This window comes from Pistacia vera, unplaced genomic scaffold (assembly GCF_008641045.1).
Source record: "Pistacia vera cultivar Batoury unplaced genomic scaffold, PisVer_v2 Contig106, whole genome shotgun sequence".
Taxonomy (NCBI): Eukaryota; Viridiplantae; Streptophyta; class Magnoliopsida; order Sapindales; family Anacardiaceae; genus Pistacia; species Pistacia vera.
This window is the reverse complement of record NW_022195093.1, coordinates 1597403-1622051: the sequence shown is the minus strand read 5'-3', so window position 1 is coordinate 1622051 and position 24649 is coordinate 1597403. Positions and strand designations below refer to the sequence as shown.

The following is a 24649-nucleotide window of genomic DNA, read 5'->3' as shown; positions in this document are numbered from 1 at the left end:
GAATAGAGCGACAATTGTGTTAAAATCAGGGAGTTTTTATTTTTATTTTTAATCTTTTTTAGATAACTGGTAACGGCATATTTATTTAGAAAAATGTTATCTTTACAAAGACTCATACAAAGAGGGCTACAAAGTGACATCATCAAAAAGAAAAAAAACAAAGAAAAAACGGAAAAAATAAAGAAAGATAAATCATGAAAATCAAAGGTGGTGATTGTCTTTGTATGTCCCCTTTATATGTGTCTTTGTAAAACTAGCATTGCTCATTTATTTATTTATTTATTAGACTTTGATGTTTGGATGAAAATCTTAAATTCTATGTTTTATATGACTGAATCCTATTTGTCAAATAATGAAATAGTCGTGTTTTTAGATCCTTCAAAGATAAGGTAAAATTAAATGAACAGAGCTAGGTTCGATGCATATATATTAAGTTGAAAATAAAAATTTAATTTAATTAAATGATTAATTTGTTTTTAAAATATTAAATATTAATCTTAAAAATACTATAACACATAGTCTTCCTCATCTAATCTTTTATTAAGAGTATCTCTTCTTTATTTTAAAGAGCACATTTCATATAAATAAAGAGCATTTTTATTAATTTATAAATATAAAGAACTAAATTTGTATTCAAATCTAATAGACTCTTTAAATTTAATGAAGATGTTCTCTATTTTCAAGAAAAAGACGAAGAGATAACTAATAAATAAAATACATAGAAACTTGTAATTTATTAATTAAAATTAGGATAAAGAATGAAATTTAACTTCCTAAATATGGAGAGTTAAACTCACTTTTTAATTTATATTTAAAGAATAAAGAGTTAATTAGACTCTTATTTTTATGGATAAATTCTTTATAATAAAGAGTTTGAGTCATATAAAGTGTGTTTTTAAGATGCTCTAAACCAAACCAAATTTGGTGCGCAGCTAGTTTTAATGACTAGAAGTTAATTTTTTTTTTTTTTTTTTACCTAAATTAATAAATAAACAATTAATACTCACAAGTCTTAAATAAGTGGCTTGGTTAGCTGAAAATTGACAAATACATCATTTAATACCAATAACTCTCTAATCACTCAATGAAAGCAAGTCAATGGTCAACAGTATTTGTCTTATTCCAAATAGTATTAATGGCATGTGAATATCATTTATATTATAAAAATAATGTTTTATTACAACTTACATTTACTCTAAGAATTTTTATATCTAAGCTACCCATAATTCTCTAATAGATATATTATATGCAAATATTCATTTCGATATAACAAGATTGTTATTACGAAAATTTACAACAATCAACGAGACTCGATCAACCTTAGTGGGATCAATGGATGCGTGGTTACAATCAACTAGCAATGTGAAAAGAATAGATCGAAAATAAGAGATGAACATGTCGTAATTGGGTAGAAACATAAGATAATTTTTAACGGGGGGAGGATTCCCTATCTACATCCTCTTATATGTTATTTCTTTGGGTGTATCTTTCCCTTTTGATTACATATTACGAAGTATGCTATCTCACTATTTTTCTCATTCATGTAAACATACTTTGTAATCTATAATAGATACACCCAAAGATAAAACATATCAGAGAACGTAAGCTTGAGAATCACCAATCGAACTTCTTTAAAAATCATCTTCTGTTTCTGCTCACTTATGTAGGTGACAATAATTTATAATATAAAATTGGAATATTAATTAGGTAAAATATAGTATAATCAAATAATAGAAGAAAAAACATAGTGATCAAACAAAATATTATGTAGGCTACAATAATTACATGATACCTAATATTTAATACGTATTTGATAATGTTTGGCCAACGTGACATCCCTCACAACTTTCCATTTCCTGTCAAGGCTTCAATTGCCGGCAAAGTGCAAATACTACAATAATATTGTTGTCCCAATCCCACGTGTTCCTTTACCAATTAATTACATTTCCCCCCCTACAGTTTTAGTGTGGAATATCTATATCATGTCGTTTCAAATATTAGAAACTCCCCCGGAAACTAACCAAACATTGTAAATGCTGTTAGTTAAAATTGAAATGACACAAATACTCCAATAGTAATGTCAAAATTCATAACTTTTAACCATCAGATATATGGAACCTGAGTCCTCTACAAAATATATACAACTTAAAAACCGTCCGATTAAAACATTTTTATATAAATAAAATCATAATATTATTGTTTGGGGGTATTTTTGTTATTTTTATTTTGGTTAACGGTTTTGACTTACAATAGATGGAAACTGAAGGTTCACCTTAACTTTTATTTTCTTTCAATTTCACCCCTCAACCGACGCTATTTTCACCGCACCGATACCAAAAGCCAAACCATGTTCTTCACTCCTCTTCCTCTCACCTTCTCCCCCTCTAACAACTCCTCCCTGCCTTTTATAACTCTCTTCACCACTCAACATCCATGACTTAACTGGCCTTTTAAGCCACCCAAAACGCCTCCCGTTTTGTTAAATACCAATCTTCCTTCTTATTCTTTCTTTCAATGGCGTTCTTTAATTTTCTCTTCCCGCTTGTTCTCCTTCTTCTTCAATTCTCTGCTACATTGCAACAGCAAACCACTACAACTTCGACTCATTCTACCCAAATCAACTCTAATTCAGTCCTCGTCGCGCTTCTCGACTCGCATTACACCGAGCTCGTTGAGCTCGTGGAGAAGGCGCTTCTGTTACAGACTCTTGAAGAGGCTGTTGGGAAACATAATATCACAATTTTCGCTCCCAAAAATGAAGCTCTTGAGCGCGATCTCGATCCCGAGTTCAAGCGTTTCTTGCTTGAACCGGGGAATTTGAAGTCTTTACAGACTCTTTTGCTCCACCACATTGTTCCCAAAAGAATTGAAGTCACGACGATGAAGACGAAGACGAAAGGTACTGAGCCAACTCGGCACCACACGCTTTCGAGTGACTCGGTCGAGTTAACGGGTCAAGATTCGGGTGACAAGTTTATTAACCAAGCTAAAGTTATCCACCCGAATGCCGTACACCGCCCGGATGGTGTGATCCACGGCATCGAACGGCTGCTAATCCCTCGATCCGTACAGCAAGATTTCAACAACCGGCGGAGTCTCCGTTCAATCTCAGCTGTTAAACCGGAAGGAGCCCCCGAGATCGACCCAAGAACGCACCGATTAAAAAAACCGGCACCACCGGTAAAACCCGGTTCGCCTCCCGTCCTTCCCATTTATGACGCGATGGCGCCCGGTCCGTCACTAGCTCCGGCTCCAGCCCCAGGTCCTGGCGGGCCCCACCACCATTTCAACGGGGAGAAGCAAGTGAAGGATTTCATTCAGACACTGTTACATTACGGAGGATACAACGAAATGGCCGATATTTTAGTAAATCTCACATCGCTGGCGACCGAAATGGGCCGGCTCGTATCGGAGGGATACGTTTTAACCGTTTTGGCGCCCAATGACGAGGCCATGGCTAAGCTCACGACGGACCAGCTGAGCGAACCGGGTGCACCGGAACAGATTATTTATTACCACATAATTCCGGAATATCAGACTGAGGAGAGTATGTACAATGCGGTAAGAAGATTTGGGAAAATATCATACGATACGTTGCGTTTGCCGCACAAAGTCTTGGCACAGGAGGCTGATGGGTCTGTGAAATTCGGTCAAGGTGATGGATCGGCCTACTTGTTTGACCCCGATATATACACCGATGGCCGAATTTCGGTTCAGGGAGTTGATGGGGTTTTGTTCCCGGTGGAGGAGACGACGACTACGAAATCGGAAAGTAAAAAAAGCATTAAAGTCGCAGTAAAACCGAGAAGAGGTAATTCCTAACAATCTCTCTCAATTATCAGTTTTTAATTAGTCAATTAATTAGTTAATTTTCGGTTAATTTCATAGTTAGAAAAGGAAATACCGGGGCGATATATCGGAAATGTAGAAATGGCGGGGGATAGTGTAGGACAGTGGGTGAAACTTGAAAGAGAAGAGTAGTGTCGGTGGGTTAGAGGGCAAAAGGGTAATTTAAGAAAATATGTGTAGGGTTTGTGTGTGTCCGTGAAAGGAGGATTCAATTAATTTGTTAGGCAAAAAAGAAATAAATGAAAATGAAATCAATTATCGGGCAGTGGCTTTGGATGCTTTTCCTTCTCCAATTATAATCTAAAAAATCCAAAAGCTAAAGCTGTTTCTGCCTTGAGCTAAAAGTTTTGGATATCATCTTTTATAGAAATTAATTCAATTATACATATATAATTCATGCTCTAAAATCCTGGTGGGGGTCAAGACTTTTCCAAAAGACAAAAAAGAAAAAATCCCATTAATTTGATTTTTTTTAACTATCCTTAGGGGCTAATCAAACTCTAATGGAGACTTTAATAAATCCTACAATGCACAACCCACTTAAATGTGTCTCTTTAAGTGATTTTATATTCTTAGGTATTAATCTTTGGTGTTTTCCGCTGTGAAATCTCTTAGGATGGTACTTCAAAACCCCAACTTTCTTTTTTTAATTTTTTTAGTTGACAAAAGGGTTGGTGTGAGTTGTAAAATTGAATATAGGAAAGTGTCGGCCAAGGCAAGTCAAAAACTGGGTACAGAATGAAATGGGCAGCTAGCTGAATGCTGAAGGAAGTGTCGGTGAGGGGCCAAATTATTTTTGTTGTTGGGAAATAAATTAGCTCACATAAATTGGTCAGGACAAGAAGAAAAATAAGAGGATACGGAATAAAAGGTTTTTTTTTTGGGGCTCCTACTCCTTAACCAAAATCAGACAGCTTGGATATCCATTAATCAATTATATTCCCCACTCCCCCATGATTAATTTTGTTCTTATTCTAAATTTTATATTCAAATAAACACATATTGGAAACCATTATATTATTGTTGGTATTTCCTGTCAATACCATGGAAATTTAATATATTTTGGCTGTTGAATTGTGATTTTCTGTTGTTAAAGAGTGGCTTTCATTCATCAAACCAATGGAAGTTCACCAGTAGCTTTCTGAAGCTGATTTAGTTTTGATATTATTCAATGAAAAGGACTGTGGATTGATTGATTGATTAATATTATATTTGGTATTAATGTTCGGCAGGAAAATTGCTTGAAGTAGCATGCCAGATGCTTGGTGCCATTGGACAAGATTCCCGTTTCACCACATGCCAGTGAACTCAACCCATCACTCTTCACATCCAAAGGAAAACTTCAAACTTGGAAAAAGGTAAAATTCCCATTCTCATTTATGATTCATAGGTTGCTTCAGGATTGAGTAACTGTATAAAGTTGTGACAACTTGATTAACCGCTAAGAGTTGATGTGATTAGTGATATACTGATATATATCTCTGACGTTTAGCCTTTTAATAATGTTGTTAATTGACTGTTTTGCTACCATAAGATCTTCTTATATTCACACGTCCTGGCCATTTCACATTTTAGGCATACTGTTTTTCAGAGGTCAACCACAGAACATTAATTTCTTAATCACATGCTTCATATATTAATCAAATAACAACTCCATTAACTCTCTCCTTAACAGGTTAGGTTACTTGAATGAAGCAATACTGTTAGGTAGAAGAAGAAACCTTAACATATTTTTTATATTTTTAACTTTGTTTAGAAGTCATAAAGTTTCCCTTTTTACCAAGAATTTAGAGCTACCCTCTTTTCCAAATTCACCTAAAATCACGATTCTGTAACAATACTAATAGTTTATTGTTTAAAGTTACAAATCTACGATGAGTTTATTTCATTTACTTCTGTGTGAGATCGTTTAATATTAACACACTTGCTTTTATATAATCTTAGAATTATCATTAAATCCATCTACGATTGTTGAATGTATGAGCAAGATTCATGGTTTTCTTTTTTTTCACTGACCAAGGCTTAAAATGAACTGAATGCAGGTGGTGAAAACAACGTAAAAAGTTCTTCGGTATGAGATTGTGACTTGCTTTTCTTCTACAATAGGGTATAAAATTTCTCATGGAAGGTTGGCAGTCAGTCAAAAACTGAAGAAAGGGGAAAGGGGAAAATTTGAAAGAGAAGCAATTGGTAAAGATGTGCTGTTAAATTTCCAATTCCAATCCTTGCATTGGAAGGAAAGGTTGGCTAAATTAGTTAAAGTTACCTAAAAAGGAACAAGTTTTTTGTATTTTTATTTTTTATTATTAATTTGTGTGTAATATGAAGATGAATATTATGATGGTGAGGTGTCAATTGTTGGTTGGTGAGAAGGGGAATAATTTTGTGTGATGTAATGTAGATGAACAGAGAAGAGTCTACTGTTACTACTACCCAGTGGGCAGCCCACTGAATAAAAGAGTAGACAAAAAAGTATGTGGCAGTATATGTAATAAAATAAAAAACAAAAATAATTCTTTTGTGTTCATGCCCAATTGAATATAAAATTTGTAATTATTTTTCTCTTTTTCTTTTATTTTCCTTTTACTATTTATTTTACACGAGATATTTTGTTACTGTTTGATGACATTAAATTGGATCCAACTACCTCTAGTATCTTGACTAGGGGTGTATACGAGCCGAGCCAAGCCGAGCCGAGTATTTGGATACTCGAGCTTGGTTCATGATGAACAGTGTCAAGCTCGAGTTCGAGCCGAGCTTGAATACTTGGACTCGAGCTCACGAGTATGGGTGGATACTCGAGCTCAAACGAGTTCGAGCTTCGAGTTTATTGTAAGAAGGGGTTGTTTGTCATTTTAAAAAACTTGAAAATAAAAAAAAATTACAAAACTTACAATTTGACCCTCTGAGCACAATTTGACCCTCCGAGCACAATGAGGCTCGCTAGCCTATCGAGCCGAGCTTCACCCTAATCGAACTCAGCTCGACTCCTTAAACGAGCCACTCAAGCTCAAGCTTGACTCGAAGTCAATCGAGTCGAGCTCGAGCTTTTCACAAGCCAAGCTCAAGTAGCTCGCGAACTACTCGACTTGTTTTTCATCCATAATTTTGACGGTTTGTTTATGACTCTCAGATGTATTACTCAAGAGGTCCTGAGTTCGAATCTCCATGACTACTAATAATCACTGTTTTAAAATCCGAATCGGACCGGACTGGTCAGTCGGACCAATCCAACCGGGACCCAACAACTTCTCTGGTCTGGTTCAGGTTTTAGGGGGTTTTTGTAATATTTCAAATTTATGGAAACTAATTTGTAATTTTCTAGGGGTGTTTTGGAGGTATGTCAAAAATTTAGGGATTAATTAGTAATTTTTGGGGGTATTTTTGAAATAAATAAAAATTTTAGGGACTAATAAAAATTTTAGGGTATTTTTGTAATATACAAAAATTTAAGGGATTAATTACAATTTAAAAAAAATTATTTCTGATGTCATCGGCCCAACCGGTTGAACCGGTCAACTCGTGACCCGATCACCTTACCGGGTCTCCCAACGGGTCGAGTTTTAAAACAAGGCTAATAATAGGTAGCTACTTCAGGGTGTCGGGGGCCTAGTTGAGATGCGCGCAAGTTGGCCCGAACACCATCAGATACCAAAAATAAATAAATAAATAAATAAAATTGGTTCTCCCTTTTAATATTATGTTACTATTTGATAACATTAAATCTTGGAGAATTAATTGAGGTGCACGCAAACTAGTCGGACACCCCTGGATACCCAAAAAAAAAATTTAATTGGTTCTCCCTCTTAATATTATGTTACTGTTTTAATACTTCTTTAATAAATTAATAATTTGATATATCTAAATTTTTTAGGTTCTCCGTTTATATATCTGAATTTGGACTTATAATTATAAAAAATATATTGCAAGAGAGGAGAAAAACTTTTGCGCTCTCTCTCTCTCTCTCTCTCTCTCTCTCTCTCTCGCAATGACAAACCCTCATAATATTTAAAGTTATTGAAATAATTTCAATGATGGATTCGGGGAGACGAATACCTTACTGGAAGTAATTGTTATGAGGCATTGGTGTAATTCTTGTTTAATTTTCTTAATATCATAAAGTAAGTATAATACCTATACTTGTTATGCCTAAAAAAGTAGGGCTGACGCAAGACATAGTCAGCATAAAAAGTTAGATCTTAGGTATGTCCACAGCCAGATAGAGGCAGCCACATCACACAATGACAGGGGCAGCATGCTCCTGTCAGGGTAGTGGGTGCGCGTCAGACCAGCCAGGAGCTGGAGTGATGCCACGTGTCTAATTAATGCACCAAATTGCGTAAATCGCTCTAAAAGGTGGGCAATGAGACATAAAGAAGGATTTGCACGGATAATCCCATCAACTCACAGATTTAGTAATTATAACCTTAATCCATCCCACTATAAATTGAGAGCTCCTCTCTCATTTAAGGGATTAGCTAATATCTCTAAAGAAAAAATAGCATTCTCTCTCTTGTATAATCATTTGTAAGTCAGTCCGCTGAACGCGACCTAACCACTATCATTAATACAAAATCAGTGGACGGAAGACTTGCTTCCTTAGCATCTGAACCACTTTAAACGTAGTTCTCCATTGTTTTTACTCTCACTCTTTCATCCACGTGTGTCTTCTGGGCCAACTCAGTATTTCACACATGCGTTTGGTTGGTGTCAAAATCACTCATCAACAGATTGACACTAGAAGGAGGGCCTGATTTAGTATTCGTCCTTCATCGGGAGAATCTCTAACTTACTGGTTCTACAACAGCAAATGGCCCACCGACTTGAACCTGAGCGAACCAACCACAGTGCTGAGGATATCCCTCAAGTACAGGAGGACACCTCTCCCGTGGTACCTTCGGTTCTGCAAAATGTCACAGGAGATATCTCATCAAGTTCACTACTTGACCCTACCATCAGAAGCTACTTAGAGAGGTTCGACAATACTCTCTAGACGGTCAACCGAAGGTTGGACCATTTGGACTGGGGCGTGCCACCCGAATCAAATCAGGCGATGCAATCGCAAAAAATGCCTGCAGGTCGCTCGAAAACGCGGCAAAAGGCGATAACCCATGTCGCGAGCACTGCAGCGCACCGAAGAAAGGGTAAGCAAGTGGCAAAAAATTGGCCTAAGGGCTCCAAAGGGTCGGCGAGCACTGACCACATCCCGAGTAGAATACTCGTGGCGTTAAGACTAGGTGAAAAGTCACAGCCCGAGCCGTCCCATGCCACATTGCATGGAAACCCCCACAAAAGTGCTGGGCGGGGCGATTCTCATCACCGCCAGAGAAGCAATCTTGATCATAGTCGTGCGGGAGGTTCCCACACTCCGCGGGGCGGTTCTTACCACCGCGGAGGTCGTGAAAATTTCCCACATCATTCATCGCCATCATCCGGCTTTAGCCAGCGTGTGTCGAGAGCGGCCAAAACTGCAGGTCGAGGCGAAGTGGAATCCGACCTCTGGACTTTCCTCAACCGCAACTGCGAGGGTCGAACTCGCATAGGGGAAAGCAATCACCAGATAGCTCCGCTACCTCAGATTGAGGAGCTGCAACGAGCTCTAGACTAGCTGAGAGCTCAGTAAAACGAGCAGGGACATGTCGCGTCAGTGTCCCCCTTTTCTCCGGCAGTGTTAGCTGCCCTACTCCCATCAAGATTTAGAAATCCGCAGGATCACTTGTATGAATTCAATTACCTAATAGAGTTTCACCAGGTTTCAGATTTGGCAAAATGTCATTGTTTGGTAGTAACTCTAACCTCTCATGCCAAACGATGGTTTAGGTCGCTCCCAGCCGGATCGATCAACTTGTGGCCTCAAATGAGCGCGATGTTCCTGAGGCACTTCCAAGCAAACCGAAAGTTCTCAATGCATTTGAGCTACCTCAGCAATATAAGGCAAGAGAAAGATAAATCCCTCTAGTCTTACATCGACCGATTCTACAGAAAACTTAATAATGTAGCTCACACTCCCAAGAGTCTGTTCGGACTCTCATCATAGCAGGAGTTCGCCCATAGACCAACCTGTGGAAAGAGTTATAGGCTGAGGATGATGTTTCCCTCACCCGCTTCTATAACCTTGCGGAGAAGTACCTCCGTATTGAAAATTCCGTGGGTAGTGCATTTAGTTGGGGGGAAAGTAGGAGAATTGATCGCAGGTGGGCTACTGACGATCAACAAAAAGGAAAGAAACCGCGTTATGAGCCCAAGAAGTCTTATGCTCCAGTTCCTCGTCGCGATCATGACAGAAATCAGTATACGCCTCTAAATTCGTTCGTATTGGCTATTCTTGACAAGTTGAAAGTGGCCAGCCTACTCGGAGTGCCTGAGCCTATGAAAAATCTACCATCAGCCAGAAACAGTAAAAAATAATGTCGCTTTCATCGGGATAATAGGCATCACACCGATGAGTGCCGAGCTATCAAACAGGCAATCGAAGACCTCATCAAGCAGGGGTATTTCAAGGAATATATTGACGACTCTACCCCCGCACAGGAGAAAAACCAAGGGGAACCAAGAAAGAAGCGTCGTGATCGCAAAGGTATATGCAGCGTCAATTTGATCTTTGGGGGACCATACCTCGTGGAGAACTCGAAAGGTGCCCAGGAAAGATATGCTTGAGCAGCCCATCACAATCCTATCAATGTGATGAGCACGACGCGACAACCACAAAAGGTTCGCAGGGAGGAGGAAATTACATTCTCCGAAAAGGATGCAGTTCGATTGCATCATCCCCACGATGACATTCTTGTGATCACACCTCTGATAGGGTGCCATAACGTCCACAGAATCTTGGTGGATAACAGAAGTGCTATGAACATCCTGTTCCAGACAGCTTTCGAAAGAATGAACTTGGATGAGGCCAACCTGAAGCTCGCCTCAATCCCCCTATACGGTTTTACCAGGGACCACCTGATCCCTAAAGGAACGATCTTGCTCCCAGTCATGCTGGGTGACTTTGACGAATTGACCAAGGTAACTGAATTCTTGGTAGTGGATTGCCCATCCGCTTTTAATTGTATCCTGGGATGACCTTTGCTGAGAAACTTCAAGGCTGTCACTTCGATATACCATTTGAAGATGAAGTTCCCCACCTCGACGAGGATAGGGGAAGTCAGCGGATCTTAGTGCTTATCTCGCAACTGTTATGTGAAAGCAATGCAGATGGCGTGCAAAGGGAAAGGCATCTCACGCAGCATTCCCCGACAGGCAATAGCGATCAGCCGGATCGAGCCACAACTTGGTCCAGTCGTAGATAATATGGACCCTCGTGTTCAGGAATGCCCTTCTAGTGAGCCAGTTGAGGATCTGTCCGAGGTATCGGTCGACCAGAGCGAGCCGAGCAGAGTGCTAAGGATTGGGAGCAATCTCAACCCCCAACTCGCCACTGAACTGACCAGCTTCCTCAGAGAAAATATCAATGTGTTCGCATGGTCGCATACAGATATGGTCAGGATTAGCCTGGATATTATTTGTCATACGTTGAACATCGATAATGAAGCTAAGCCGGTTTGCCAAAAGAGAAGAGTGATGGATCCAAAATGATATGCTGCCTTGAAACTTGAGATAGATAATTTTCTTCGAAATGGATCCACTCGAGAAGCGCTCTATCCGACTTGGGTTGCCAACCCGGTTTTAGTAAAGAAGCATAACGGCAAATGGCAAACCTGCGTCGACTTTACCGACCTCAACAAGGCGTGCCCAAAAGATAGTTTTCCCCTACCCAAAATCGAACAGCTCGTGAATGCCACCTCCGAACATGAGCTGCTGAGTTTTATGGACGCATCTCGGGATACAATCAAATTTCGATGTATGCGTCAGACAAAGAGCATACATCCTTTATTACAGATCGGGGGCTATACTGCTATAGAGTTATGCCCTTCGACCTCAAGAATGTTGGCGCAACTTACCAGCGGTTGGTTAACCGAATGTTCTCCGAACAGATCGAAAAATCAATGGAGGTCTATGTAGATGACATGCTAGTCAAGTCGCATGTCGCTTCAAATCACATAGCGCATCTTGCTGAGATGTTCGACATCCGCCGACAATACAGAATGAAGCTAAACCCCCTCAAGTGCTCATTCGGAGTATCTTCTGGAAAATTCCTAGGATACATGGTTAACCAATAAGGAATAGAGATCAACCCCGAGAAAATCCAAGCTCTCCTCGATATGAAGAGCCCGACCAATAAAAAGCAGGTCATAAGTCTCAATGGGCGAATAGCGGCACTAAGTCGCTTCATATCAAGGGCAACAGATCGTTGCTTACCATTCTTCAATGTTCTAAGGGCCAATAAAAAGTTTGAGTGGACTCTCGAGTGCGAACAAACATTCCAGAGTATTAAAGAACACCTTGGGAAGCCACCTCTTATGTCCAAGCCTCTCCCGTAAGAGATCCTCCTCCTGTATATGTCCGTCTCTCAGTTCACGGTCAGTGCAACCTTAATTTGGTAAGAGGATGGGGTCCAATGGCCAGTGTATTACGCGAGCAAGCGTTTGTTAGATGCCGAGATGCGGTATCCAGAAATGGAACGATTAGCTTATGCCCTGCTGATCGCTTCCAGAAAGTTACGACCTTACTTCCACGCCTATACGATCCATGTAATGACCAATTACCCGCTTAGGCAGGTCCTCCAAAAACCGGAGGCATCAGGTAAACTGCTTAAATGGGCCATGGAATTAAGTCAGTTTGATTTGAAGTACAGACCGAAGGCAACTATCAAAGGGCAAGCTGTTGCCGACTTCATGTCAGAATTCTCATATCATTCGATGAGTGAGTCGGAGCAATAGCCGGGCAAAGGCATTCAGGAAATTGCTCAAAATCTGTCGACCTGGAGCCTCTACATCGATGGATCATCGAACAGAAAGAAGGCCGGGGCAAGTCTTCTCCTTCTAAGTCCCGAAGGGGCTCGCATTCACGGCATTCTCTGGTTCGGTTTTAAGGCTACCAATAATGATGCCAAGTATGAAGCTCTACTCGCTGGACTGTGGTTAGCCAAAGAAATGGGTGTAACCGCGTTCAGTATCCATAGCGATTCCATGCTGGTCGTTAACCAGATTTTGGGAGAGTACTAAGCCAAGGAAGAAAATATGATCAGCTATCTGAAGAAAGCTAAGGCTGCACTCGAGCCGTTCAAGCACTTCACGATCACACAGATTCCTAGAGATAGCAACTCTATGGTAGATGCCTTGGCAAGGATAACCTCTTTATTGGACTTAGATACACCGGATAGCATTCCTGTTCCATTCATCGAGACCTCTAATATCAGCCCAATCGAATAGGCCATGAACGTAACTGAATCGGATTCCTGGATGGCCCCCATCATTCAGTATCTCAGGGATGGGACCTTGGCTGACGACAAGGTTAAGGCAAGGACTTTACAAACAAGATTTGCTCGTTACACCCTCATCGGAGACCAGCTGTACAGGCGAGGGTTTAGCAGCCCTCTCCTTCGATGTGTAACTAGCGAAGAGGTAGATTACATCATGAGAGAGATACATGAAGGAATCTGCGGTAATCATACCGCCGCATGATCTCTGGCCAACAGAGTTGTTCGCCAAGGGTACTACTGGCCCCTAATCCAAGAAGACACCTACAACTTTGTCAAAAAATGTGATAAGTGTCAGCGGTTCGCGAACATACCGTGAGCTCCTTCCCACCAGCTGATAACCATGACTAGCCCCTTGTCATTCTCCATGTGGGGAATCGATCTCATCGATCCCATGCCGGTTGGTAAAGGGGGAGTAAAGTATGCTATGGTCGCGGTGGATTACTTCACCAAGTGGGTCGAAGCAGAACCATTAGCCGCAATCACGACCAGAAAGCTCAAGGATTTCATCTTCAAGAACATTGTGTACCGTTATGGGATTCCTTATATTCTTATCTCGGACAATGGTAAACAATTCGACAACGAAGAATTCAAGCAGTTTTGTGATGAGCTGGGTATTCATAAAAAATTTGCCTCAGTCGCAAGGCTGCAAGCAAATGGCCAAATTGAAGTTGTCAACAAAACCATCAAGCACACTTTGAATGCAAAAAACTTAGCGCAGCCAAGGGAAATTGGGCTGACGACCTCCCCAAAGTTCTATGAGCATATAGAACAACTCCGAGAACCTCTACCTCAGAAACCCCTTTTTTGCTAGCATATGGTTGCGAAGCAATGATCCTTGTGGAGGTAGGAACCGGTTCACTTTGAAGGACCTATACAGCGAAGCCGACAATGAAGCGCTTATGCGCACAAGTCTGGATCTAATTGAAGAACATCGCAGCAAGGCTCAGCTAAGAATAGCAACCTATCAGCAGCGGGCGAAGAGGTTCTTTGACTTTAAGGTCAGGAGAAGAGACTTCCAGGTCGGCGACCTTGTTTTGAAGGAAGTTCTTCTCGGTACTAGAGAACCAAGTGCGGGAGTTTTAGGACCGAACTGGGAAGATCCATACCGCATCGCCAAAGTGATAAGACCGGGGACTTATCATCTCAAAAGGTTGAATGGTTCCAAAGTACCCCGAGCTTAGAATGCTGAGCATCTCCGACCATATTATTAGTAATTCCGAACTCAGTTTTTCCTTGTAAAGATTTTATTTTTCTCAATCTTTGTAAATGCAAATAACAAGTGTATTATCCTGTAATAATCTTCGCATGTAATTCTGCTCGTATAGATGTATTATAATTATGATCGCATAGGCTTGTTCTAATGTTATAAACGGTTAAAATGCGATCTCATATATAACATGGAGTACAGAAATTGTAAGTGCTCAAGAGATTAAGAGATGCATTTCAGTAATAAGTACAACAAACAGGATCCCAAAAAAAAATTACAATCGACCCTGATCCCTAACTCTGAGGCCCGACCTCGTCATCTCAAGGCCGGTCGCCATCTTCCTGGTCGTATGTGGGCTTCTCCGGGGCATATCCTGAAGCATCTCCTTGATCAAATCCTCAGGCGGCCTCCGCTGCTTCCTTATCCTTGAGTCGTGCCATTGAAATGAGAATTTCCTGCCTATCCTCCGAGAGGTCGAACATATCAATATGCGAATTCTTCAGCCACAAGGCATAGATGGACTCAATCGCCCATTCAGTAGCCTTTGCCTCAATCTCTGCTGCTTGGTTCTGCATCTCTTCGATCAGTGAAGTAACTTTTCCCTGACTTGCTTGGAGTTCGGCCTCGAGAGCCTACCTTTACTTCTCTGAGACCTCCCTCTCTTGCTTTGCTCGTAAGGCCTGCTGAGAGGTCATTGAGCTCTTGGTCTTTCTCACCGGCCTCCCTGGAGAGCCTGGCTATAGTCCTCTTGAGTTCCTTTATCTCCTCCCCGTGCTTCTCGAGCTCGGTCCTTTGAAAATCCACCATGCGAAGAGCCGCGTTCCTTTCGCTCAGGTACTGATTCGCCAATTTAGTGGATAACTCCTTTTCTGCTTCGATGGCTTCCAAATCTCGCTTGAGTTGCGCATTCTCTTCCTTCAGCGCAACCTCTCCAGCGGCGTCTCCTAGTCGGACCTTTTGCAGGGATAGTTGCATGGAAAGCAGAGCCTGCGAACAAGAAGAATGTCAGTCTCCTACTAAGAACAAAAAGATAGTCCTCGCCGAGGACAGTTCATTTTACCTTGCTTATATGCTGAATTGATATGGACATCAGGTCCACATGGTCGGAACCCACGAACTATTCAAATACTTCTGCGAGTTCACACTCCAGCAGGGCAAAGACCGTCGGCTGCAAATGATCTGACAGTTGTCCCATCGAGTCCAACACTGGAGTATCCTTGCCGGTACCCCTGGCAGGGGTGTCGCCCACTGGCTCCTTACCCGACCTCTTTCCAGCGCCTGCGACCTTGCTTTGCCCTGCTCGAGATGCTCCCGAAGTAGTGGGAATGCCTGGCTGTGACCTCCGGGGCTGAACGCCCAGATCTTCCAGTTCGAACTCTAACTCTTCGACCTGAATTTGTCGCCTATTCTTAGGTCGCTGAGCCATTGTCTTTTACTTCGGGCGAGCAGCAGAAGGCTGGGAAACGCCCGTAGGTTGGATCGGGGCTCCCGCCGAAGGTTGGGAAGCCTCAGTAAGACGCTCCAAAGCCCCCAATGTTGCCCATTCGGTCAGGGGACCACTAGGAGTAGCTTCGGTCGTCCTAGCGGTCCTCGCTCGAGGGAAAGTAAACTACCTTCGTCGTGGAGACCCTGGCACCTTCAGAGGCATGGTTTCTACATATGAGCGCCGTTAGTAAAAATGGTTCATTGCACAATCAAGAAAGACCCAGTTAGCGCAACTTACTCGATGGAGGCTCTAAGGTCGCGTCTACGTTGAAGAAGCCATACCTCCGCAGATTCGCGGTTGTCACGAATAGCTTTGCATCGCGACTCACTTCGGGTAAGAAACCGAAGGCTACGATTCTGTCCGAATCCGCAAGCAACTCCAAACTGGTCATTTTGTTAACTGCCAGAAAAATAAACAGTTCGTTAGTAAGAAAAACAAAGTCAATGAGCTTGTTAAGGGAAAAGAACCTACTCGGGTCCTGGAAGCGGCAGAGGCCGTCGTAACGAAAAAAGAAAAACTTCGTCTCGTAGGCCCTTGCGTTGCTAGGGTAACTGTGTATCCCCACAGTGATAGTACTACAGTCTGCAAAAGCGACAAGCAAGGAATCTTTTTAGCCCTCGTACACCATTTCGTATGATGACGTGGAGGAAAGCAAACACTTCCCTCCTAAATCCCAGAAAAAACCATAACAGAATATTTCGAGCCGCCATTCATGGCTCGAACCTAGCAATAACATTTCGTCTCCGATCAACTATCGGAAAACCAATCATTTATCAACTACCGGGAGTAAGAAATAAAAACAGAAAACGATTCTTACCTCTCGGAATATGAAGATGGATCCTTCTGCTTTGAATATCAGGAACATGCTGGTTTGGAAGGCAAAGAATCCAAGTTTGCAAAAGTCTCTTGTTCTCTCTGAAAAGATGAGTGTGGTGACATTGCCTGAAACGAACCTGGGTTTTATAGCAAAAGAACTGGCGCTTGGTTTTCCTAAAATCAAATGACGTTTGGGCTAAAAAATGTACCTCACCGTTGATCGCGACCACGTGTCGCAGATCCATGGGGAAGGGTGACCGTCACGCTCCAAGAAAACCAAATCATCATCCTTCTCTGTTGAAAAACCCAAAAACGGCATGATTCTCCTGTCGCATTAAATGTGCCCCAATATGCATTTAATACTCTGATAGAGTATATCGTTTCAGTATGTCATGCATTTAATGCGCATGGCTAGCATTAATTGTGCACAAGACACGTTTGTCAGAGCAGAAGGCACTTCATTAAATACATCCATTACGAAAATGATGCCTAGAGAGATCGTTACGTAGAACACTATTCATCTGACCAGTCACGAAGCAACGTGATTCCTTGATTATACCTCATTGGTCGCAAAGCGAAGTGACCCTCGACGAGTATTAAGTTCCGAAACAATGCAATCCCTTGTCTAAGGTGGAATCCCAAGTATAATTAGGTCGTGAACTTCGAAAAACCGAAATCAAATCACTGGTATGGTCTAAAATCAGGTCGTTCATCCTTAAGCAAAGACCGTATTAGGTTGCTCGTACAAAAACGCAATCTCGACCTTTTTTCAAACAGGTCGGAATCACCAGAATTTCTTCGAAGGCATCTTATCACGACATGAATTATAGTTTCCAAGGTCCGATCCTCGCACCTTAAAAACTAGGGGACTTTTGTTATGCCTGAAAAAGTAGGGCTAACGTAAGACCCAGTCAGCATAAAAAGTCAGAGCTTAGGTATATCCGCAGCCAGTCAAAGGCAGCCTCGTCACACAATGACAGGGGCGGCATGGTCCTGTTAAGGCAGTGGGTACGCGTTAGACCAGCCAGGAGCTAGAGTGATTCCAAGTGTCTAATTATTGCACCAAATCGGGTAAATCGCTCTAGAAGGTGGGCAATGGGACATAAAGAATGATTTGCACGGATAATCCCACCAACTCACAGATTTAGTAATCATAACCTTAATCTATCCCACTATAAATTGAGAGCTCCTCTCTCATTTAAGGGATTAGCTAATCTCTCTAAAGAAAAAATAGCATTCTCTCTCTTGTATAATCATTTGTAAGTTAGTCCGCTGAACGCGACCTGACCACTATCATTAATACAAAATCAGTGGACGTAGGACTTGTTTCCTTAGCATCCAAACCACTTTAAATGCTGTTCTCCATTGTTTTTACTCTCACTCTTTCATCCACGTGTGTCTTCTGGGCTAGCTCAGCATTTCACATGTGCATTTGGTTGGTGTCAAAATCACGCATCAACAATATTTAAGAAGGCTAAACAGTCATGGAGTTTCTCGGTTAATGTATCTACACTCTCAAAAAGAACATAATTTTTCTTTTTTTATTTTTTTTTTATTTGTGATTGTGGGTGTCCGAAATCAAATACACCCAAGAGTCCTTCAACCACTAAGAGCATAATTTATATAATTATCTTTTTAGTGCCATAAGCAGAAGGAGAGGATAAATGCTCATGATTTTGCAAATTTTAATGTTTTTTTCTATATTTAAATCTCTTACAAAAGTTGCAACGAAGATGTTGCACAATGTACAAATATACCCACTTCTTTAAATTTGTATACAGCCTAGGGCTTGTTCTTGAAAGCTTAAATAGTACAGCCAAAAGGAGTTACAAACCCAAGCCAGTTTGAAATTTTTATTAGTAGTAATTAGTATGTATTTGATTTAATTTGTTGCAATAAATCTTTGTCATGTACTTAATTTCTGATGATTGTTCATTAAAACTTTTGTTGCAGGTTGACAGGAGTCAGTGGTTGGATTAATAAATCAAAATCTATAAATTGATAGAGCCCTGTAAGTGTGGTTGTATATTACTTTTGTACAGATACCAGGATTCATCCTGTAAGTTTAGTATTCTCAGAATTTTTTTCCCCTCCTTTCTCAGTAAACAGAAACTTAAACAGTAGCAGAGTATGGCAGAGAATAGAGTGGGGGTTTACACATCCATTAACATCAAAGCTTTGCAGGGTTCCTTTAAAAATGTAATGGGTCGTAATTTTTCAATGTCACCAAAGTGTTCCACTTTAGAATTCCAAAAACTCTATTCAGGCAAGACGAAGCTATAAACCCAGGGGATTCTGTTCTGGGCCATTCCACCAAGAAATTCAACTCCAATTCGCACAAAAAATTAAAATCAAATGGGAATATTTTCAAGGTCTCCTTCGTCGATCAGACCATCCGGAGGAACTATATAAGCAACTCATCCAAGCCCTCAGGTCAGACGTTGAAGTAGAGGCCCGAAATTGCTACGTAGAATTCATTGAATTTGATACCAATAAATTTGTAGAAATTATGATTTTTGATGGCTGCTTCATTATTGAGTTGTTTCGTAAGGATGCTGAAAACTGAAAAGGTACCTAGAGACCCACATGATCCAATATTCAACATGGCTTCTTCACAGGAATATCTGAGCCATGACCTGGTCTTGCTAGAAAACCAAATTCCTTGGCTGGTGCTTTAGCGTTTGTTAAGCTTGACTAAGATTTCTGAAGACGAGTCTGTAATTCATCTTGCATTGATTTCTTGTCAATGTATTCTCATCGCAGCAACCTATTGTAAGAGCAGACCAATGCCATGAACGTGGAATCGAGATTAGGCATATCCTTGACCTGTTGAGGCATTCGTTGCTTTCACCAATGCGGCTAGAGAAGCTCGATAAAGAAAGTCATAGATGGGGAACCTATCCCCAGTGCCACAACCATCCCAATGGCAGGAATGAAGATTAAGATAGCATGGGCCGATAGCATCTTGGATATAACATTTAGTAATGGTGTTCTTGAGATTCCTCCTCTTCTACTTCACGAGACAACATAAATCATTTTCCGAAACCTCATCAGCTTCGAGCAATGTCTTCCCAGCTACTCCCCTATATTCACTTCTTATGCAATATTCTTGGACAAACTCATTGACACGGAAACAGACATGAAGATACTTTGTATGAGTGATGCTATAGATAACTGGCTGAGTACTGAAGATGCTTTTTTTTTTTTATAATTTATAATATCTGAAAGTTTTAAGATATGGGTTAACTTGTTCATTTGTGCTTTATGTGTTGGCTTAATGATCATGAACATAAACAAATCATCCATGGCAAAATATAAAGAACACAATACATTTTTACATGGTTCGACAACTTGCCTACATCCATGGGACTAAGTTTAGAAGAAGCTAATCCACTATGATAAACTTTTTGTGTTCAAATACAAAGCTAAAGATAAGCACAAGTTGCAAAACACTCTCCATTTATGACAACACTTCAATCTTCACTATTTGGTTGAATCTCTAGGCATCACAAGCAACGTCACACCCGAGACCACTCGGTCAATCTTGAGCTCCTCTCAAGGATCAACACCGAAGATGTACTTCAACTTCAAACGCTTGAAACTCTGTCAAGCATCAACAAGGAACAAAGTCCCAGCCATGAACAAAACAAGGATCAACAAAGGTATTTGTAAGCCTGCCTAAGTATATGAAACCCGAATAAAGGAAACCTCAAGGAATATGCAGAGAAATACCAAAGGTATATTTGCTTGAAATGAAAAGCATTAGAGAAGATAATATAAAGAAACTTGTGCACCAATGCAAGGGACAACCAGCCAACATGTTGCTTTTGTGTTTAGTCATTTTGGGAAAGTTTTTACCAACCTTTCTATGGATTACAATAAAGCAAAAAAGAATTTTTCAATACACCATATAGGCTAATGACAAATGTACATGGACCACTTGCACATATTTTAGATAAGTAGCAACTAATGGAGATGCAACGTGTGTACATAAATATCTGGCTGGGCTCGTGTCATCACACAGACAATGAGTATGGTGACATCAGGACATGAAACAATTGTGCATAAACAAAGAGACGTCATGACATAAAAAATCAATGTTACCACACTGAATTCATAATTTAACAAAAATACTTACAATATCTAATTCTAGTTAAATGGGCACGGATCGACGGATAATTTTTTTGAATGGATAGGAAAACTGGATAAGGTATCACTCACACCCGCCCATGCATGTACGGGTCGACCCGTGGGGTCACCCGCTTAGTTTACTTTTGAAATCGAGTAAACGACTTTTTTCCACCCAAGGTTTGGCTTAATGACACTTTCCCATCCATAAAGTTTCAAAATGACACTTTCGCACCCATATACCAAATCCGTTAGTAAATTTCTTTCTTAAGAAGGGCAAAATGGTCAAAAGTCTGTAAAAAGTAAGGGCACGGTGATCAATTCACATTATGCATTAAAAGTCAAAATTTATAATTTGAAATCTGGGTTAGTGTAGGGATTTTTTTCTTATCAATTTTATAAAGCCTAGAGTTTTCTTCTCTAGTTTCTCCTTAACCCTAGCACCTCACCTCCATCATCTTCCATGTCTTTTTCTCAGTCTCTACACAAAAAGAAAATGAACAAAGCAAAACCCATTATCTCCTTTACGCAACTGTGAGCTGCCTTGGAGATTTCGCAATTTTTTGTGTGGATTATTGCTATTTTGATGATTGATTGATGATCAAAATTGGGTTGCGATTGTTTAAGATTTCTAGTAGTTGTAGGTTGATTGTGTGGTGGTTTTGATGGCTGCAACAGTTTTCTATGGGCGATTGAGCTTTCTCTTCGCAACTAGGAATCGCAGCCAGTGAGGTGAGATTTAGGCCCAATCAGGTGGGAAGGTGATTGGGAGATGAGATATAAAACATAAGCAGCCCTTGTTTGTTTTCCAAGAAATGAAGAAAAAGAGAATGCTTTAGGAAATGGGGTTTGAGTAGAACCGAGAAAGAAAGAGAAAAGATTCTAACTTTTCCCCAAGGTTTCGTCGAAATCTAGTCGAAATCGTCAGGCAAAACATAAAAGACTCCCAATTAAATAATTCACCAAAGAAGAAAACGATTCTACGTTATGTTTGAGCCCAGGTTTTTGCGAAATCCAGTAAGAAAAATCAAGCGCAATCTAGGGATTCAAGTTCAAATTATAGAGGGAAGAAACATGAGAAGCAAAATAATAAAAGGAATGAGCTTCTTCATTAAGGGGTTTTTTTTGCTAGATTTTAGGGTTCTTTGAGAGGATTGAGAAAAGTTGAGAGGGGAGATCCGATGGGTCAGGGTCAAGGGGAAGAGCAAAAGAGAGGTTGAGAAGAAGGTTTTGAAGAGAAACTTCCAATTGTTTGGCCGACATTGAATTTGCTTCAATTGAAGGTTTTTGTAAATTAGAGTTGTTTTTATCATGTTTATTAAGAAATTTAATAGTTGGGGGTCTATCGATAATTTCATATTAAAAATTGGGTATAAAGGTAATTGATTCTATATGTAATAATAAAAAAAACTATTAAATCAAATAGGGATGGCATTTTCGTCTTTACAACAAATATGTACTGTATTTAACATAATTTACTAATGGTACATAAAGATGGTTAGGAAAGGGTCATTTTAAAACTTTTCGAGTGGGAAAGTGTAATTAGGCCAAACCTTGGGTGGGAAAAAGTCATTTACTCTTTAAAATTTTTCCTCTCCAATTTTTTTATTTTTAAACTTTTTCTGCCGTTTATTTCTTTATTATTTTTCATCTCCAGATATTTCTCTGTCATCTTCGTCTTCTTCTTCTCTCTCTCTCCAATTCTTCTTGTCTTTTTCTCCCTCCTCAGTCCCCACTTTTTCATTTTTTTCTTCTTCAGTTCATCTTCTTCTTCTTCATCTTTTTCTCCCTCTGCACTCTTTCATATTTTTTCTTCTTCAGTTTTCACCCTTCCAATTCTTCTTTGTCTTCTTCTTCTCCCTCTCGCCTACTGAAAAGAGATTTAAGTTTTTTCCTCTCCCATTTTTTTTCCTAGGTTCTTTGTGTTTCATTTTCCATTTTCCCTTTGTTTTTTATAAACTAAATATATTATAGATCTATAATCTCCATTGTCGCCACCGGTGAGCGTAAGCATGTGTTGGCGCCATGGAAGGCTGCCGATGAACGACAACCACTTTAGGGCTTGTCCATGCTTCTCTTGTTGATATGTGGTTTATTTTTGTTGGTATGAATGTTGATTTGTGGTTTATTTGTATTGGTATGAATGTTGATTTGTGAGTTTTCTTTATTGATTTGTTGTTTTAGATTTAAATAAGTTGTTGATTTCTTCTTCTTCAATCTTCACTTCACCTCTGTTGAATTTTTTTTTTTTTTTAATTTTGTACGGATACCTGCGGGTATCACTTGACCCACCCGTTATTTTCACGAGCTGGCCGAATACGGGTAATTATTATCGTATCCACCCGTGCGGGTATGAGTCCAGTTTGCCAGGTCTAATAAATACTCATATGGTTTTACAATTTTTCAGCAATGGATAAATACTCATATGGTTTTGCAATTTTAAGCAAAGGATAAATACTCATATGGTTTTGCAGCTTTTAAGCAAATGATTTCTTTATTTCAAAAGTCTTGTATATAAGTTGCAATTAAGATGTACAGTTTACACATGTACCTAGTTCTTGAAACTTGAATACAAGGCTGAGGGCTTTTTCTTGGACCTATATGATTTTTATTGTTTTATTTCTTTTTTATTAAGTTAATTTGTTCCAACATATTTTCGTATATGCATGTAATTTTCTTGTTCATGGATAAGAATTTCTGACGACTGTTCATAAAAACTTGTGTTGCAGGTTACTCTAGGCATGCAGGAGTTGAAAGAGATTGGAATTAGAAATAAAAATCTAGGACTTTAAGTGTGCCACGACAGGGGGCTATCCTCTATCTTGCCACCTTCGAACGCAAGAGCTTTTCCCACGCGTCGTAGCCAAATGGTCCTCATGTTACTTGGCCAAGGTATAAGTCCAAGGTTCAAGTCATGGGGGAGGCGTTCGCAGGGTAGAAAAAAATACCATGAAGCGAAGCAAAGCCATGAGGGTCCGAAGGAGGCGTGGCCAGAAGGACCCATAGTGGACAATACCTTGGACGTGTCCGGCGTGCGAGGAAAGCCCTTGAGCCAAAGTGGCGAGATAGATGATAGCCCTCGGTCGTGACAAAGTGGTTTTATACTTTTATTTTATTGAAACATGTCTAGGCTTGCTCAATATAAATTCTTTTTTATATTTTAATAGAAGACCAAATTTATGCTTTCTTGATTAATGCTTCTTCACCATAATTGAGTCTTCCTCAATTCATAAATTACCTTAAGCAATTCAGATATATGTAGCTTTCAGAATTAATTAAAACATGGAATTAAAGGTTTAAGATTTTCTTTTCTGTGACAAATTTACCATTCTCATATATAGTAGAACCTCTTTACAGTAATACTCTATATAGGAATAATTTCTATTCAGTCATAAAAAATTTTGGTCCGAACTTGGGCTAGTTATAAATAATAATAAATTTTACATTATAATTTTTCAAGGTCCCATCTTAAGGAATTTGCCTCTACATAGTAATAATTATATGTATACAGCAAAAAATATATACTATGTTACAGTAAAGGTTTAAGATGAAATAAAATAATTATCCAAAATTGTTTGAGACAATGATTTATGCTTTAGAATTACTACCAGATCTTTTATCTTGTAGGTACGTAAAAAGTTACTCACATTGACACCTTCTTGTTGAAGTCAAAATATTTATAACTTCTCAAGTATGTTTAGAGCTTCTTGACACAAAACTTTTGGTATTTTTGTACTATCATCATCAGCATTACTTCATCTTCTTCTTGTTTAACTCTAGTAATGATTTATTCTCT

General features: G+C 39.8%; 1 protein-coding gene and 1 long non-coding RNA gene across 2 annotated transcripts; both read left to right on the top strand.

Annotated features, from left to right (window-relative positions):
• The first annotated feature begins 2344 nt into the window (after window positions 1-2344).
• On the top strand, window positions 2345-6377 carry LOC116130285 (fasciclin-like arabinogalactan protein 15). Its single transcript, XM_031416040.1, has 3 exons — window positions 2345-3811; window positions 5082-5207; window positions 5892-6377. The coding sequence occupies exons 1-2, from the start codon at window positions 2515-2517 to the stop codon at window positions 5153-5155; spliced, it is 1371 nt and encodes a 456-aa protein (XP_031271900.1). The 5' UTR covers window positions 2345-2514; the 3' UTR covers window positions 5156-5207; window positions 5892-6377.
• A 16752-nt stretch (window positions 6378-23129) lies between these two features.
• Window positions 23130-24048, top strand: LOC116130262. The gene is made up of 2 exons (XR_004128024.1): window positions 23130-23223; window positions 23583-24048. It is a non-coding gene; the product is annotated as an uncharacterized LOC116130262 (long non-coding RNA).
• The last annotated feature ends 601 nt before the right edge of the window (window positions 24049-24649 follow it).